Source organism: Pavona decussata, unplaced genomic scaffold, assembly GCF_977016875.1.
Source record: "Pavona decussata unplaced genomic scaffold, jaPavDecu1.1 SCAFFOLD_59, whole genome shotgun sequence".
Lineage (NCBI taxonomy): Eukaryota > Metazoa > Cnidaria > Anthozoa > Scleractinia > Agariciidae > Pavona > Pavona decussata.
In genome coordinates, this window is record NW_028145481.1 from 1,028,941 (window position 1) to 1,043,485 (window position 14,545).

Below are 14,545 nucleotides of genomic sequence, written 5' to 3' on the forward strand. Positions count from 1 at the left end.
CCAGAGAGGTATAGAATGGATATTTTCGGGTTGGAGGGGGTTGGGGGCGCGGCGTAATCAACGTTGCAACGGTCAGGAAAAAACATGTCGGGGAAAAGTCGGAGTTCTATTTTTGTCTAGCTCTGAATGAAGGAATTTGATTTCTGCGGCGTCATCGCCGGCTTTATTGCCAAAGAATTTGTCTTGGATGGTCGGCGAAAACTAGTTTGGGGTCTGTTCTGTCGCACTTTGTAATAATCATCGCACTTTGTAATACGTGTCGCACTTTGTAATAAAACTGTCACACTTTGTAATACCTGTCGCACTTTGTAATAACACTTGTCACACTTTGTAATAAAATAACTATCGCACTTTGTAATAACAAGTTGTCGCACTTTGTAATAAGCTTTTAAATTACTTTTGAATACCACGTTCGGTGGAAAATAAGTGAATTAACTAATCACCCAGGGTACAAATACGTTCTTCTTTAATATTTTACTTTGCACACTAAACTGAGGGGATGAAAAAGAAACGCGTTGTCCTCCACGCTTCTCTCAATTGTTATTTGTCTTGATGTATCGTGACAGGAACACTTCCTCATCACGAGTAATGACTTTTAACAATCGGTTTTGTTAGGCCGCTCCATCGACTCGGTACTAGTCTAATTTACCATGCAAATGACCCTATTGCATGTTTAATTTGTAAATGATAGCTTAATTCAGGTGTTAGAGAGGAAGAAACTGGAAAGTAACCTGTGATGACGCTCAGGACAGAAGGAGAGATTTGGTGTTCTCTTGCAAATCCTGGATCCTCACTGGAGGGTCCATCATTTCTGGATTTTGATCCAGAGGCAGCAGTGAAAAAATGAGTTTCTTCATCAAAAAGGCCACGAGGACCATTCCTCCAATCTTGAGGATATAATGCAGCAGATATTCAGAATATAGATAGAATCTATCCAGTCTTTTATTTCTTGGCCCACACCTCACTGCAACTCCCATCTACTAATACCTCAGCACACCACAAGCGAAGAACAATACAACTATAAATTCGATTATTTACCGTGCAGACCTATCGACCATTTACACTGCGTAGCGTGTATATTTCGAAGAACTGTGGTATTTGTCTTGTAATGGTGTCCAAGCTATCTCGACTTTTAGCCACGATTGTAGCACCTATTTAAAATCTTGTGACTACCTCCCCCCCCCCCCCCCCCCCCGCTCCAAAAAAAAAATCCTCATATAGAACAACTTACTGACACTTGGACCCAACCCTCTCGGGCATCTTTTCATTTTTACCTGGAGTTATTTCCCCTCTGTTCAGTTATTACACTCCATCGTTGCTAAACAAGCAATGTGATCTCCAAAATAACAATTGCGAGAAGCGTGGAGTAAAACGCGTTAGTCCCCTCAGTTAAGTATGTAGAGTAAAATATCAAGGAAGAACGTATTTGTGCCCTGGGGGATTAGTTAAGTCATATATTTTCTACCAAATATCCTATTCAAAGGAAATTTGAAAGCTTATTACAAAGTGCGACAACTTGTTATTACAAAGTGCGACAGCTTCATTTATTACAAAGTGCGACAACTTGTTATTACAAAGTGCGATAGCTATTTTATTACAAAGTGTGACAAGTGTTATTACAAAGTGCGACAGGTATTACAAAGTGTGACAGTTTTATTACAAAGTGCGACAGGTATTACAAAGTGCGATGATTATTACAAAGTGCGACAGAACAGGGTCAGTGAAAAGTCGGATTATTTTTATTTTATATTTGTCTTTTTTTTTGTCCTGGTGGTAACCCTCATTGTCGGTGATACAGGAAGCGTTTTTCCACCATGTGTTTGGACTTTCACTCTTCAATTTAAACACCGTCTCTACAGTGAACCACGTCCCCATCCAGCAAAGATGCTTCTAAAAAGAAACCCACTCTCCTCCACGTGCATCTCCGGGCCTTTATAAAGGAATTATAGTTCGTAAATGTTGGTTATATATCGTAAGAAGCCGGTGAATCGTGCAAATACATCGCACCATTTCTATCGGAGGCTCTGACATCATCATCCTTCGTATCAAACATTTCGCTCAATGAATCGTTCGCTCGTTTTTTATCATCTGATTCCTCTTCCATTACACAAGAAATCTCGACTGATTCTTCCGAACCCGAGCCTTGCTTCTCCTCCTCCAAGTGAACAGAAAACTCGATAGCTTTCGTATCCTTCTCAAACATAGCATAGTTAAGCGCGTCATCGTAAAACAATTCTCTTTGATAGGAATGAAAACTTGACGCTTTCAAACCTGCCACAGAAAAGTTCCCTTTGGTCAAGTTGAGGCTTTCGTCTGATTTTGATGCTTTTGTTTTCTTTTTTCTGTCTTTCATCGCGACAATGATGGCTTCGATGAGGTCAGGAATGCGTAGGTAGTAGGTTATGAGAATCACAATGAGGATGAAGATAATAACCATGAAGGGAACCAAGTGCCAAGGAAACTGAAAGGCTGGTGGAGCTGACGGAGGGCTGGTGGCTGGAGAATTAAAGAGAAGAAATAGGTGACTTGTATACTGTTAGACTACAACTCTTCCCTTCTTTCTCTTAGAGACGATCGAGCAAGAAGAAAAGCGCGAGACATCGGGTAACAAGGGAAGGAGTGTACTGAATAAAACACTAGTTAAGTGCAAATTTACACGATAAGACTCGACGGGCCCTACTTTATTTCCAAGCTCCCTCTACATTCAACGGCTTGAAAATGAAAGAACCCTTTCCTTTTATATTTATTTCATGAAACAGAGAAAGATGGACTTGCTCTCCAGAGTGGCGGATTCTATACCTTGTGACCATTAGCTGCAAAGGGCCCATTAATCTAAGTTTGAAAAGAAAAAAAATTTCCAAACCTGCATTAGATGGAGAAATGGTGGAGGACAAGCTTGACAATGTTGTTTTGACACCTTGGTGACTGCTAGCCATTTTAGATCTATCAGCTTCCCCGCCTTCTTGCTGCATACCAGAAGCATGTGTCCAGGACAAGCTGCTCGATTCACAACACAGAGAAGTGGCTTGAGCCGCTAAGGATCCGAGATGTTGTTGATGGGTGCTCATAGAACCATGAATAACCATTTCTGTGCTCCATGCTGCGTGTGGTTCGAGTGAGGAAAATACCATGTTGGATTGGTAATGTCTTAACGAATTGTCAGTGCTCTCCACAGTGGAGAGAGTTCTACTTGAAGAGGTGAAAACAGTGGAAGCAGATCTCAGTAAGGAAGGTATATTATTGCTCGTCATGTTTAACCCACAAGTGGCGATAATCATCACCGAACTTTGTTTCGCCTGAGAGGCCGATTCTGATGTATCTTTGCCAATATCAACAGTACTTCCTATCATCGAAGACGCGGAATTATCTAGGAAAAATTAAAATAGGATTTATTCAGTCATAGTTGTATATTCGGTCACCAGTAATATCAATAGGCCATTTACTAGTTGCCTTGAACCTCATTATGAATTCGAAAGCGAGGCAAAGTGCAAAGTTTTTATTATAAAATTAGTTTTCATTCATATGCAAACAAAACTAATTTTCATTTGAAAAGCTTTGCAGTTAGCTTTGGTTTCATAATGAGGTTCACAGCAATTCGGAAATGGCCTATTAGAAATCTTATTGGACATCACGTGATTTTCGCATTGATGTGTCCTCACATTTACCCATTTTTCTAACGTGGAGTTCTAGTTAGTGTGAAATCCATCGGTTTCCTGTGGATGTGCTGCTTTTTGGCCAGATATGTGACCGTGCTGGTTAATTAAGTTTCATTGGTACCATTATTTTAGGCGTTAACGCGTGCGTTAGTTCAACAATCAGTTATAATTACCTGATAGAAACACACTCGAAGACTGAAAAATAGTATTGTGTAAAAAATCTGTACTCATGGAGTTAAAGCTGTTTCCATGGATAAATGATGTAAACAATTTCATTATATTTCCAGCAGTTGAAAAGATTGAAGAGTAAGGGACATGGAAGTAGTCCGATTGTTGTAACAACGTTTCAGATTCGTTATGGATCTTCAAAGTAGATGATGCCATTAATAACGTACTATTATTGGGATTTGTCTTCCAAATGAATGATTCTCGTGATGAAGTTTCTTTGTGGTGAGGCTTCCAAAGAGATGACTCCTCTAATGATACTGTATTGCTATGGGTCTTCAATGACGATAATTCCTCTGATACTATTACGTTGCTGTGAGTCGGCCTTGGCGACGATTCTGGTGATTTCGTTCGACTGTGTTGGGACAAAGCTATTTCTGTTGTATTGAGACCATATCTGGTCTTGGAGATTCCAGAAGTAGCAGTCCACACATAAGAGCCCGTTTTGCTGTTATGAGGTGATATCGTTGCCAAAGATGAAAAGATAATTGCATGATGTGGCTTTAATGACACGGCTGTTGTACCTAGGTTTTGTCCACTCTTGGAGATTCCAAAGGTAGCATGCCACACGTTAGAGACAGAATGGTGTGATACTTTAGTCACAGACATCAAGGTAGGATTATTGGTGTGAGTGATCGAGCTTCTAGCTATAGTTCTACTGACATGGTACCCTGTAAAGCCGCCAACGGCTCCTTCTTCCGTTGATAAGTGGTGTGCTAAATCGATTGTATTTCCCAAGGTTTTCAAACTGCTATATGTTGACTTTTCCGAGGATTCACGCAGAATTTTAAAAGTGACTGAATCACCAGTTGTGTTCATACTTAGCGAAACTGCGTGAGAGAGGTTGGTAAGGTTTAGGGGAGTTCTGTTTGGGGAGATATGAGAAATGTCCACTGGAAAAGACCTACTTCCACTCACTGAAAATGAAAACGTTAAGGAGGCACTCGACTGAATAGATATTGCACCGATATCTTGGGAGTTGTTTCTCTTGGTAACATGGATTGTTTGAGAACGGTAGGGTTGGGATATCGTTTGAGAGATCAAGGAAGTGGAATGTAAGTAAGCATTTTTCAGCTTTGTTGCGGTTATACTACGATGTACTGTTTGTCCAGATGTGTAAACGGTTTCTTTCATTAACTCGCTATTCGCGTTTATAGATCCACTGAAAATAGACCAAGATGTTGCAGAATACGAGAAGGAGGCATTTTGAACAAACGTAGATGTTTTCATATTCCTTGCAGTCGAGTCTACGTCACTGTTTGTACCGTTAGTCGGAGAGATTGAGCTGTCGCCAAGAGAGGAATTATTCAATGTCTGCAATGCTTGCAATGGGGAAAACGTTTGTGTTCCATGTATCACAGAGTCATCAATGGTTTCATTGTGTCTTGTTGTACTCGAAAAAAAACTAACGTTTCTTGAAGATGACATGGTATTGGAGAGATTTGGAGAAGGCACCAAGAGGGAGTAGTTTAAAGAGGGCGTAGGGAACGAATCCTCTGAAGGAGGTCTGGCAGCAGAGTGGCTTGAAGAGGATGCCGTAACACGGGGGTAACTGGCCATCGTCGTCACACTTGTCAAACCTTTGGTTAAAAAAAAAACGAAAACAAAAACGAAGTTACTGTTAGTGTGACTTCCCTCAAAGACTGAAAATTACAGCTTTGATGCAACTATGTTGTAGCGATAACAGAACAACGACGTATGCGAGTTGTGAGTTCAAGAAAAAGCCATTTGGGTTGATTAATGCACCTGCCACATTCCATATAAAGGAGGGACGACCACCAATTGAAAGAATATCATTTTTCGGGTGTTATTAAGCACGGTGGATCCCAAAACGGGTACTGTCGCGAGGAAAGGGATCTATTACAGATCCAAATAAAAAGATCTTCCTCGTGTGCATTCAGTGGTACATCGAGTGAGTCACCATGTCATGTTTGTACATTCTCTTTGACAGTATTCTAAACCTTTTCAAATTACGTACCTGGGCAAGGGCCTAAAATACATTCCGCCGTATCCCAAGGTTTTCCAATCTCTGAACAGTTCTTGCCGGCAAATGCTGGAGGAGGGTTGGTGCAATTACGCGATCTGTTTCTGACACCGACTCCACAAGACACGTGACACGCCGACCAGTTGGACCAACTGGTGTACCCACCATCAACCGGTGCTACAACAACAACAACAAATCAGTTTGAATTTGTATGGACGTTACATTTTAATGCAGTTCTCATGACGCAAATGACTTTCAATGTTGCATCTTTTGGGCAGCAAAACAAGATACACGCATCCGAGTAGAGATAAGGTCCTCACGAACCTAGAGGCGAACATTACACCCACTAGCTTAACCTGGTGTCAGTGCATGAAACGACTACAAGGGATAATACAACTTCCCCATCGAGTCTTCCTCCAAGCCTTGCCTTGCTTTTCCCGAAAACGTTCAGTGGGTGTCGAGAGCAAAAATGAGGATCAGAGGGTCCAAGATTACTGCACCCACTCAACGTCCTAGGAATTGACCAATTAACGAAGGCTTCCACTCAGAGAATTCAAATTGGCCTAGATAATATAAATTGGTTCAAATTTCTGGGTTTCCAAGAATGTTACAATTCAAAATATTGTTTTTTTCAGGGGGTACTTTTGGTGGATTTATTGTTATTCTTAAATACAAATATCCAGACTAGTATTAAAATGTGTTCCTGTCCCTAAACTCCTAGGGTATCGAGACTTAATATTTCAGTAATAATAAAAATGTCACCACTTACTACAGTTCGATATCAAGCAGCTCTTCCTCTCAATGTCTGTCACGTTACCACAGACCAGTTCCAGTCCACTCTCTGGTAGAGGATTCACGCATGTCCTGTACCTGGTCTGGTTTCCATGGTGACAAGTCTGGGAACATTCCGTCCAGTTTGTCCACTCGGTCCAGTCCCCTCTGACTAACGACAAACGGAGCGAGTGCGTGAGAGAATTATACTCCATCCAACGCGCACAACACCTGCCACTTGCCAATTCTGCCAGGTGTTTTTACATGAGGTGAAAGCTCGCTTGTTAGTTGACTTTTCCCTTTGTGTGCGAGTGGTTAGGAAATTAACGCATGATACGTGAACAGATCATGTACACAAGTGATGCAATTACAGTGATAAGCTGTGCTAGTTATGCCATAACTTGGGGTGAAACGCAGTACAACTGAACTGTAGTTGGGGAAAATGCTAGCGGCTAACGATTTGACTTATTACAATAACTATCCAAATTTCCGCTGATTGGCTCATGGCTATAGTCTATAAGAGTACAGACAAATGACGTCAGATGTAATGCGCGCGCTTTCTTAACGGAAAATAAAGCCAACTCCGCTCGTACTTTTTCCATTTTATTGTAAAAAACAAATCGACGGCAGTTTTCTATGGTCTATTTAACAAATAGATTTCATTTTGCCTTGTGTCTTTACTCTGATAACGCACAGATGACGTCAAAACGTGGTGAGAACAAAGAAGTACGCTACGCGTGCTGATGTTCTCGCCACGTTTTGACGTCCTCTGTGGGTTATCAGAGTACAGACACACGGCAAAATGGAATCTATTTGTTTTATACAATAAACAAGATTTTTGGCCATATTTCGTGAGCGAACATCACGTTGACTGAGCCGAGTCAAAAACTTTCAAGCAAACTTTTAGGCCATTTATACACACACAGTTGTGATTCTTTAAGAGTATAATCCGAAAGAGTTTCTCTAACAATATTTTCAAATATTTTCAAATGGTTGATGCTTCTCAAAAGGGAATTGAAAGGGTAAAAGAAGAAGTTTAGACTGACCTTTATAGACGTTGTATGAGCAATGAAATCCCTTGAACTCTTTATCCTTGTCCGATCCGAACTTTATGCTCATATTTCCCTGTCTCTCAAACACTAAGGACTCATTCTGGACACCACAATATCGTCCAAGCACCGGAGAATCAGATGATACACCCGCAAGTAGCTCCATGTAATCAAATATACATCCATCTTTGTATTCCAAACTGAACTCATTACATTCCAGTGTGATAATTACTGAAGGGTCCAGCTGTATCGTCCACAGACAAAAGTCGATGAAATTCGGGTAATCACCCGGGTAATTGGGTGTGGTTATGACTCCACTCGTGGCGTTCATGTGTACTCTACATATACCTGTATATCAGAAAAATGAAAATTGTAAAGTTTATTCATTTGAATTACAATCACCTTCAGGTTAACTCCTTTGAAAAAAAAAAACCGATACCAGAGAAAGTGTATCATCATAAAAGGCTACCTTTGAACTTAACCGTGCAAGTCAAATATACGGTTCAAGTTATCTGAGGCAAGATAGCTGAAGCGTACTCAGGCTTCTACTGAGTTTACTCGTTGCACAAGTCAACTAGTTTGAGTCACAAGTCAAGCCGTTCGAGTCAGGCTAATTCTGTTTCTTCTATTTTCTTTTTCCTTTTGTTTCGTTGCTGTGATTGTGATTCTTGCTTTCATGAAAATGTGCCAACTGCTGTTCGAAGCATTTAACACGAACGAGATATTTTCCTTGTCAACGCGATCGCGAGAGTTCATTGTTGGTAGGAAATTAATCCCAGTCCTCATTCATTCTTGTCATCTATAATTTTCCTGAAAGGGTTTGTCCAATGTTGTTGGTGACTAAACCTTTTCCTTGTAAAGCCCACGTTTTAGGAAAATTTAAAACTTCCACGGCCGTCTACATTTTGCCCGAGAAGGGTATAGATTCTATGATACGTTAACCTGGGTATCTCAAAGACGCGACAAGATGGCTCTTGACACAGGCAGGTAAAACTTCATCCCGGTCCGCGGTTTCCTCAGTCGCGGAAATGAGATCTCTGCTTCAAGTGTATGCAACTACGGGTCTTAATCTTCCAAGGAAATTTATGAACACTAGGGGGTGTCTTATATCTTTCCACAGCAGCAGCGAATCACAGCAGCCGATGGCTCTTGCGATCGTTAATGAAAAATGTACATCATTATATCAAAGAGAATAACAACCAGAAGACATAAAAAGAAGAAAAAAAGGAGAAAAATTGGATCCTGATTCGAACTTGGTGACTCGAACTTGACTCGGGCTCGAAATTGACTCGTGCTTCGAGTAAACTCGTGCCAAAGAATTACACTGTTTTAATGAATGAAAGAACGTCGCAGTTAATTATGTATGCAACTTGTAAGCATTTGCGCTGCGTTGCACTATGTTGACTGGAGATTCCCATTCAAAACTGCAATCTAAATACATGCGAGCCTCACAGCTTAGAAATCATTGTACCAATGAGCGGTTATCTGAAGTATTAGCAGTCTCTCTGCACTACGAGAGTTAACTTGCTATGAACAGTAAACGTTAATTGAAATACTAAATTCTAAAACCCTCACCAGTATGCTGTAATATAAATCCTCGATATGTGGCACCATCGGTAAAGTTATCCGAAACAAAGTTCAAGAAGATATGAGTCCCAGATGAAGTGATGACCACAGGTTGTCTGGTGACGCCACAGTACCTCGAGACCAGAGGGGACGCCATGCTTTGTCCATCTCTAATCTCTAGGTAGTCTCCATCGCAATTTATCTGTTGCCAGAAAATCGAAAATTAACTTGCAATAAGTAAAAACACATTTTATGGTTATTGAGACTATAAATCTCACTAACAGGCCAATCACTGTTCGCAGTGTTCGTTTCATTTCTTATTAGTGCCCATCAGACAGGGCTCCAATAAAATCGCTTGCTTGTAGGATACGTATAAGAGGAAATCAGAGCAACTGGTGTAATGGTTAATTAGCACGTCGGAATTTCGATAGGAAGGTTTGCGTCTAGTTTGGTTTGTGTCGATCACATGTGGCTTCTGAGCCATAGGTTGCGATTACGATTGAACAAGACGACAAGTGCATTTTTATGAGACATGAATTGCTATATATTTTTTGTATTTTGTATATTTTTCTCGTGAATAAGCAACCTTCCGATTGTCACTGTGCATTTTTCGCTGCTGGGTAGAGGAGTGTCTATGAGATAAAGACACCTGCATCTTTTGAGGTTGAGGGAGGGGGCTGCAGGCAGAGACCACCATCTATTTTGTGGTTTGATGGTTCCTTTTGGAGTATACAACATACTGACGGCAGACTGTTCCCAACGGCGGAGGTGACGAGCTTCCTCGGGCCGGGGGCTGAACGAAAAAGGAGTATAGTATCCTTTTGGAGTATAGTAGTTTTGTCCACTTCCTTAAGATAAGCTCTCATGATTTAGACAGTCAAAGAATGAGTATCTTACCTCGAGAAAGATGATTCTTATCTGGACTTTGTTTCCAGTTGACACAGATTTTATCCATGTTATATTGGAGTTTGTAGGATACGTAGAAGGGGAGTCTGGGAAGGACAGTGTATCCGACCACTTTGTTAAAAAGACTGGTTCTGTCGCTAAAAAAAGAACAAGCATTGAGGCAGATTGCATGTACTATGTGTTCAAACAGATAACAAGCTCATAACTGTGGGTTTTTGCACAAGTGTGTGACTGCAGGTGTTACAGTGAAACTCGGTCAAGCGGCAGTACGCAGACATTCGTCACGCACACCTCGTTCGTGTGGTGAAGCCGTGCGTGACGAACCAAAGGGTTAAGGACCAGTCTGGGTAGGAGGCTAGCGTTCCTGCCAGGGATTAATTTAATACAATCTTAATTTCATTATCAATTTTAATAATCCGCGGTTCAAGTGAAGCATAAAAAATTCAAATTGTAACTAAATCTGGGAGCCGAATATTCAGTGGATAAATGCTAGGCTTCATGCTCGGCTGCGAACTGGTGTAAGGACGTACAGATCCAATGAAAAAAAAAACAGCAACTTGCCGTGACTGACTGATCATGATGCATCATTTGTGATTGGTTAGAGGTAGTTACTTTGATTAGGCTTGGTTTTATGACGTGCGTGTTAACAAATAACCAATACTGCAATAACTAATTAATACGCTACTAAAACAATATAAATGATACATGTATACATGGCTCATCACAAACATTACTGGGTTCTTACCTTTAATTGACTTGAATATGAGGAGAGTTACAAAACAACACGCAACGGGAATAATACCCTGAAAATAACGAGAACTGAGAAAAACTTCTTTGTAAAAATCCTTTACACAAACCTAACAAAATCAGACTGGAATGTTTTAAAAGCTAAAGCAGTTAACGTTGTTTCTCTAACACAGCACATATGACACAGTAAATGTTTGATTCACATTTGCTTGAGAAACCTAAAGACGCTGAACGGATCATCGCGTTATAGTTCAATAACTGACCGAGCAGTACCGTTTGATTAACAAATCCAACATTCGCTTATTGCATCAATAATTTCCTCCTTGAACTATAACCCACTAAGTTCCATGGTGAGAATAATGCCCCTAAAATGCATAAATAAATTGTAACTTGTTTTTCAGTTCAGATATTTCAGGTTTCGTGGTGGGAGAAACGCTTTTTCCAGTAGTGTAATATCAATTACCTTAAAGTGATCCATGAATCTCTTTCAATCCGTGGGTTTTTTTTTTTTTTAACCCAGTTCCGAAAACTCATCAACCGCGTGAAAATTATATCCCAATTGTATCTTTCCAGAGAAATAATTCCTTTTAAATGTAGCCAACTTATAAATACTTAATTTGCGGTGACAAATCCTGCGTAAGCTATGTAACAACAATTTTTTTGTCTGTACTTGGGTACTGACTAATACCTTTTAAAAGTGATTGATATGATCAATTATTAGGCAAAGAAAGATAAACAGAACATTCGGGAAAACATTACAGGACAGGTGAACTGGATTGCCTGAAACGTATCAGACTAAAACAAAACGACTGTTTACTGCGTCGTGAAACAAACTATTATATTATTTATTGAAACGAAATAGATCAACAATATCAAGTGTGTTGAATACTAATTGTTGTTGTTTTGATCAGTGCAAATCAATTTTTTAATGAATGGGTGACGAACGATTTAAACGCGATACAAGACGAATGACGTAGAGCTTATAATTGTTGACCAACGTACAGAATACAATTTTATCAAAAAATACCCTACTAGTACACAAAAACTAGTTTCAATCATTTCTATCTGCGGATGGCTAGGATGGAAAAGGATTGCTACTTGAAAAAATTGGCCAACTTTTTCAAGTTTCTCATGTGTATTGTGGAGAAATCGCCAAAAACAGATTTGTTTTTTCTTCCTCAGAAAAATCAATTCTTTCTTTCCTCCCGGTTCTCTAACAGCGATTTCACGTTTTAAGAAGAAGGGGTTCTTTGTCAAAAATTTGAGCAGTTTCGTCCAACATTCAGCAAAATCTCCGTGACAGTGCCCCTTTAAGTCCGGCGCATATGGTACTGAATCAGCTTCTAATTTCTCCTTACCTTATCATTACTTGATCAAACATACATACAAGACTGATGTCTTGATTTAAAGAAATTCTCGCAAGTCCCAACTAATACTACAAGGAATATACCGAGAATATGCATATTGACACTGGAGCTTCTGGGTTAAGTCGGTTAAGTTTCAGGTCACACCGCTCAACATTGGTTGATCATGATGTTCAACCACAACTTTTCCACTTTTTAGACGACTTTATCAATCGCATTATTCTTTAGTGATTCTCTTACATACTGTAGCTGTGACACCACACTTATTTCCCCTCATCTGGGTGTGTACATGTAATAGAACGTCACCCAACAGGTGCTAGGCAGGCCTGTTAATGGTTGCAGGCTTTCTCGATCTCGTCACTCACTCACAATCTCACGCCACGTCACTGGCTCGTTTCCAGCCAGGTAGGTACTTCATGTATGGGGACACACTTTGTCGTGTCATGATCAGCCTGGGCACTAAATCCCTGTATTTCTAGTATTTGTTTGGAATTTTTTGCCTCGTTTAATTTTGTTAACCGATTTTCTAGACTGGCAGAACTGAAGGAGAACCGGCATTCTTTGCCGCTTTGAGCCACTCGAAAGATGTCACGAATGAGCCATTTCCGAGTTGCTGTGAACCTCGTTATGAAAGCGAGGCTCAGAGCAAAGCTTTTCATATGCAGCATATGGGTTTTTTTTGCATATGAATGAAAACTAATTTTCATGATAAAAACTTTACACTTCTGCTCGCTTTCATAATGAGGTTCAAAGCAACTCGGAAATGGCCTATAGAAATGGCTGGCTTCCATGATGAAGTCACAAAGGATTTCACACCGATTTTAATCGGCACTTGGTAATGGTAATACATGCGGCTGGACTCACTTTTCACGGTTCAATAGTACTGCTCAATATGGGACCACCTTGTTAGCGTCAATTAGAAAACAATGCCGGACTGAGCTTTCATTTGAATGGTCCTTCCACACTGCAACAATACTACTAACACCAACAGTCAGTAGGAGTTTTATTCTCAGACTTTCAAGTGAGGCATGTATTGAGCGAATCGAAAGTAGTGTTTTGTTTACACACACGAAAGGGAATGATTATCTCCCAATACGTGAGCAGACGGAATGGTTCTTGAACTTCAAGTTCCAAGTATTTAAAATATTTTGTCGGCGTCATATTAATTATTTCCGCTAGAATATATCAATCCTGCCTGTTCTCGTCATTCGATGGGTTCACATTTGCGGTATCAAGCTGAACCTCGTGAAAAGCTAATCTGAGAGAATAAGCAACTATTGCTATTTTCGGGGCATATTTTACAGTCAGTTCATTAGAGTGGGCGTGCCAGGATACATAAGTATACATTAATCTTCATTTGCGTCCTAAGTCCTCCTCTTTGGCCCTCAAAATTAAATACCCAATGACTACTATACATTGGTTCTTTTTGTATTTTGAATTTGATATACTAACCAGCCAGTCTACTCAGTGTAAATTATATGTTTGTGTGTTGAGATTGTTCGTTCATTAGAGCTCTTGTATTTTACCTGTTGTTTTACAGATTTTGTAAGTTTTTTTCTTTATTTTTTGTTTCTTTTTATCTTAAATCTCTCAGTTAGTACGCGCGGTGCGATTGGTCAATTTTGCGGGCCGTATTTCACTGTACGGCGCGCTGAATTTCAAAGTTTCCTTTCCCGCGCACCCAATTAACCTCAGATATAATTTATTTCTTACTAACCTCGTTTTCTCGGTCCGTACTGTAAGTTACGAATCCTCGTTTTTTCCCGTTGATTTATGACCCGCGCGAAAAACTCGGTCCAAAACTTCCAGTACGGACCTCGAACTCGGTTAGTAAGAAGCATGCACTTTGAGCTCGTTGTTGCATTAGACTAAATGTTTGTAGGTTTTGTTACAATCCCCCTGAAGGCACCCAAAAAACAGGGCGCCCCCGGCTCATGTGAACACACCCTAATGTGGTTGGTTCAGTTAAATGACAAATGTTTTACATTCGGTTACTAGAAAAGGTTGAGCGACGAGCGTATTAGAATAAGTTTGTAGTACCTTTTATGATGTTGCGCAACTGAGAGGGGGTTTTCTATGTAGTTATATAAGGGAAGCCTACGCCCGAAAGGGGGGTTCTGCGTTTCGTTTTTGTTTTTTTTTCCTTGTAAATTTTAGTATCATTTAAGGGTCACAATAATATACTATGAACAGAAATGTTAGCAAAATGCAAAATGCAAAACAAATTACCACGCAAGGATTGCGCTTAATGCCAATAGACTCTTTGGGTTCTCTTTC

The 14,545-nt window shown here is 40.2% G+C and overlaps 1 protein-coding gene across 1 annotated transcript; it reads right to left on the reverse strand.

Annotated features, from left to right (window-relative positions):
* Window positions 1–1,726: 1,726 nt before the first annotated feature.
* Window positions 1,727–11,468, reverse strand: LOC146479315 (uncharacterized). The gene is made up of 10 exons (XM_085110837.1): window positions 11,368–11,468; window positions 10,903–10,960; window positions 10,149–10,294; window positions 9,261–9,453; window positions 7,683–8,033; window positions 6,635–6,808; window positions 5,860–6,042; window positions 3,830–5,461; window positions 2,864–3,367; window positions 1,727–2,496 (listed from the first exon to the last, which is right to left on the reverse strand). The coding sequence occupies exons 1-10, from the start codon at window positions 11,380–11,382 to the stop codon at window positions 1,964–1,966; spliced, it is 3,789 nt and encodes a 1,262-aa protein (XP_084966963.1). The 5' UTR covers window positions 11,383–11,468; the 3' UTR covers window positions 1,727–1,963.
* Between the last annotated feature and the right edge of the window lie 3,077 nt (window positions 11,469–14,545).

Bases quoted from the DNA above. Each gene is read 5' to 3' on its own strand.
- LOC146479315 (XM_085110837.1), bottom strand. The intron at 9,454-10,148 runs GTAAGATACTCA...TTCTGGCAACAG, and splicing joins TAAGAATCATCTTTCTCGAG to ATAAATTGCGATGGAGACTA. The intron at 2,497-2,863 runs GTTTGGAAATTT...TTAATTCTCCAG, and splicing joins CATTTCTCCATCTAATGCAG to CCACCAGCCCTCCGTCAGCT.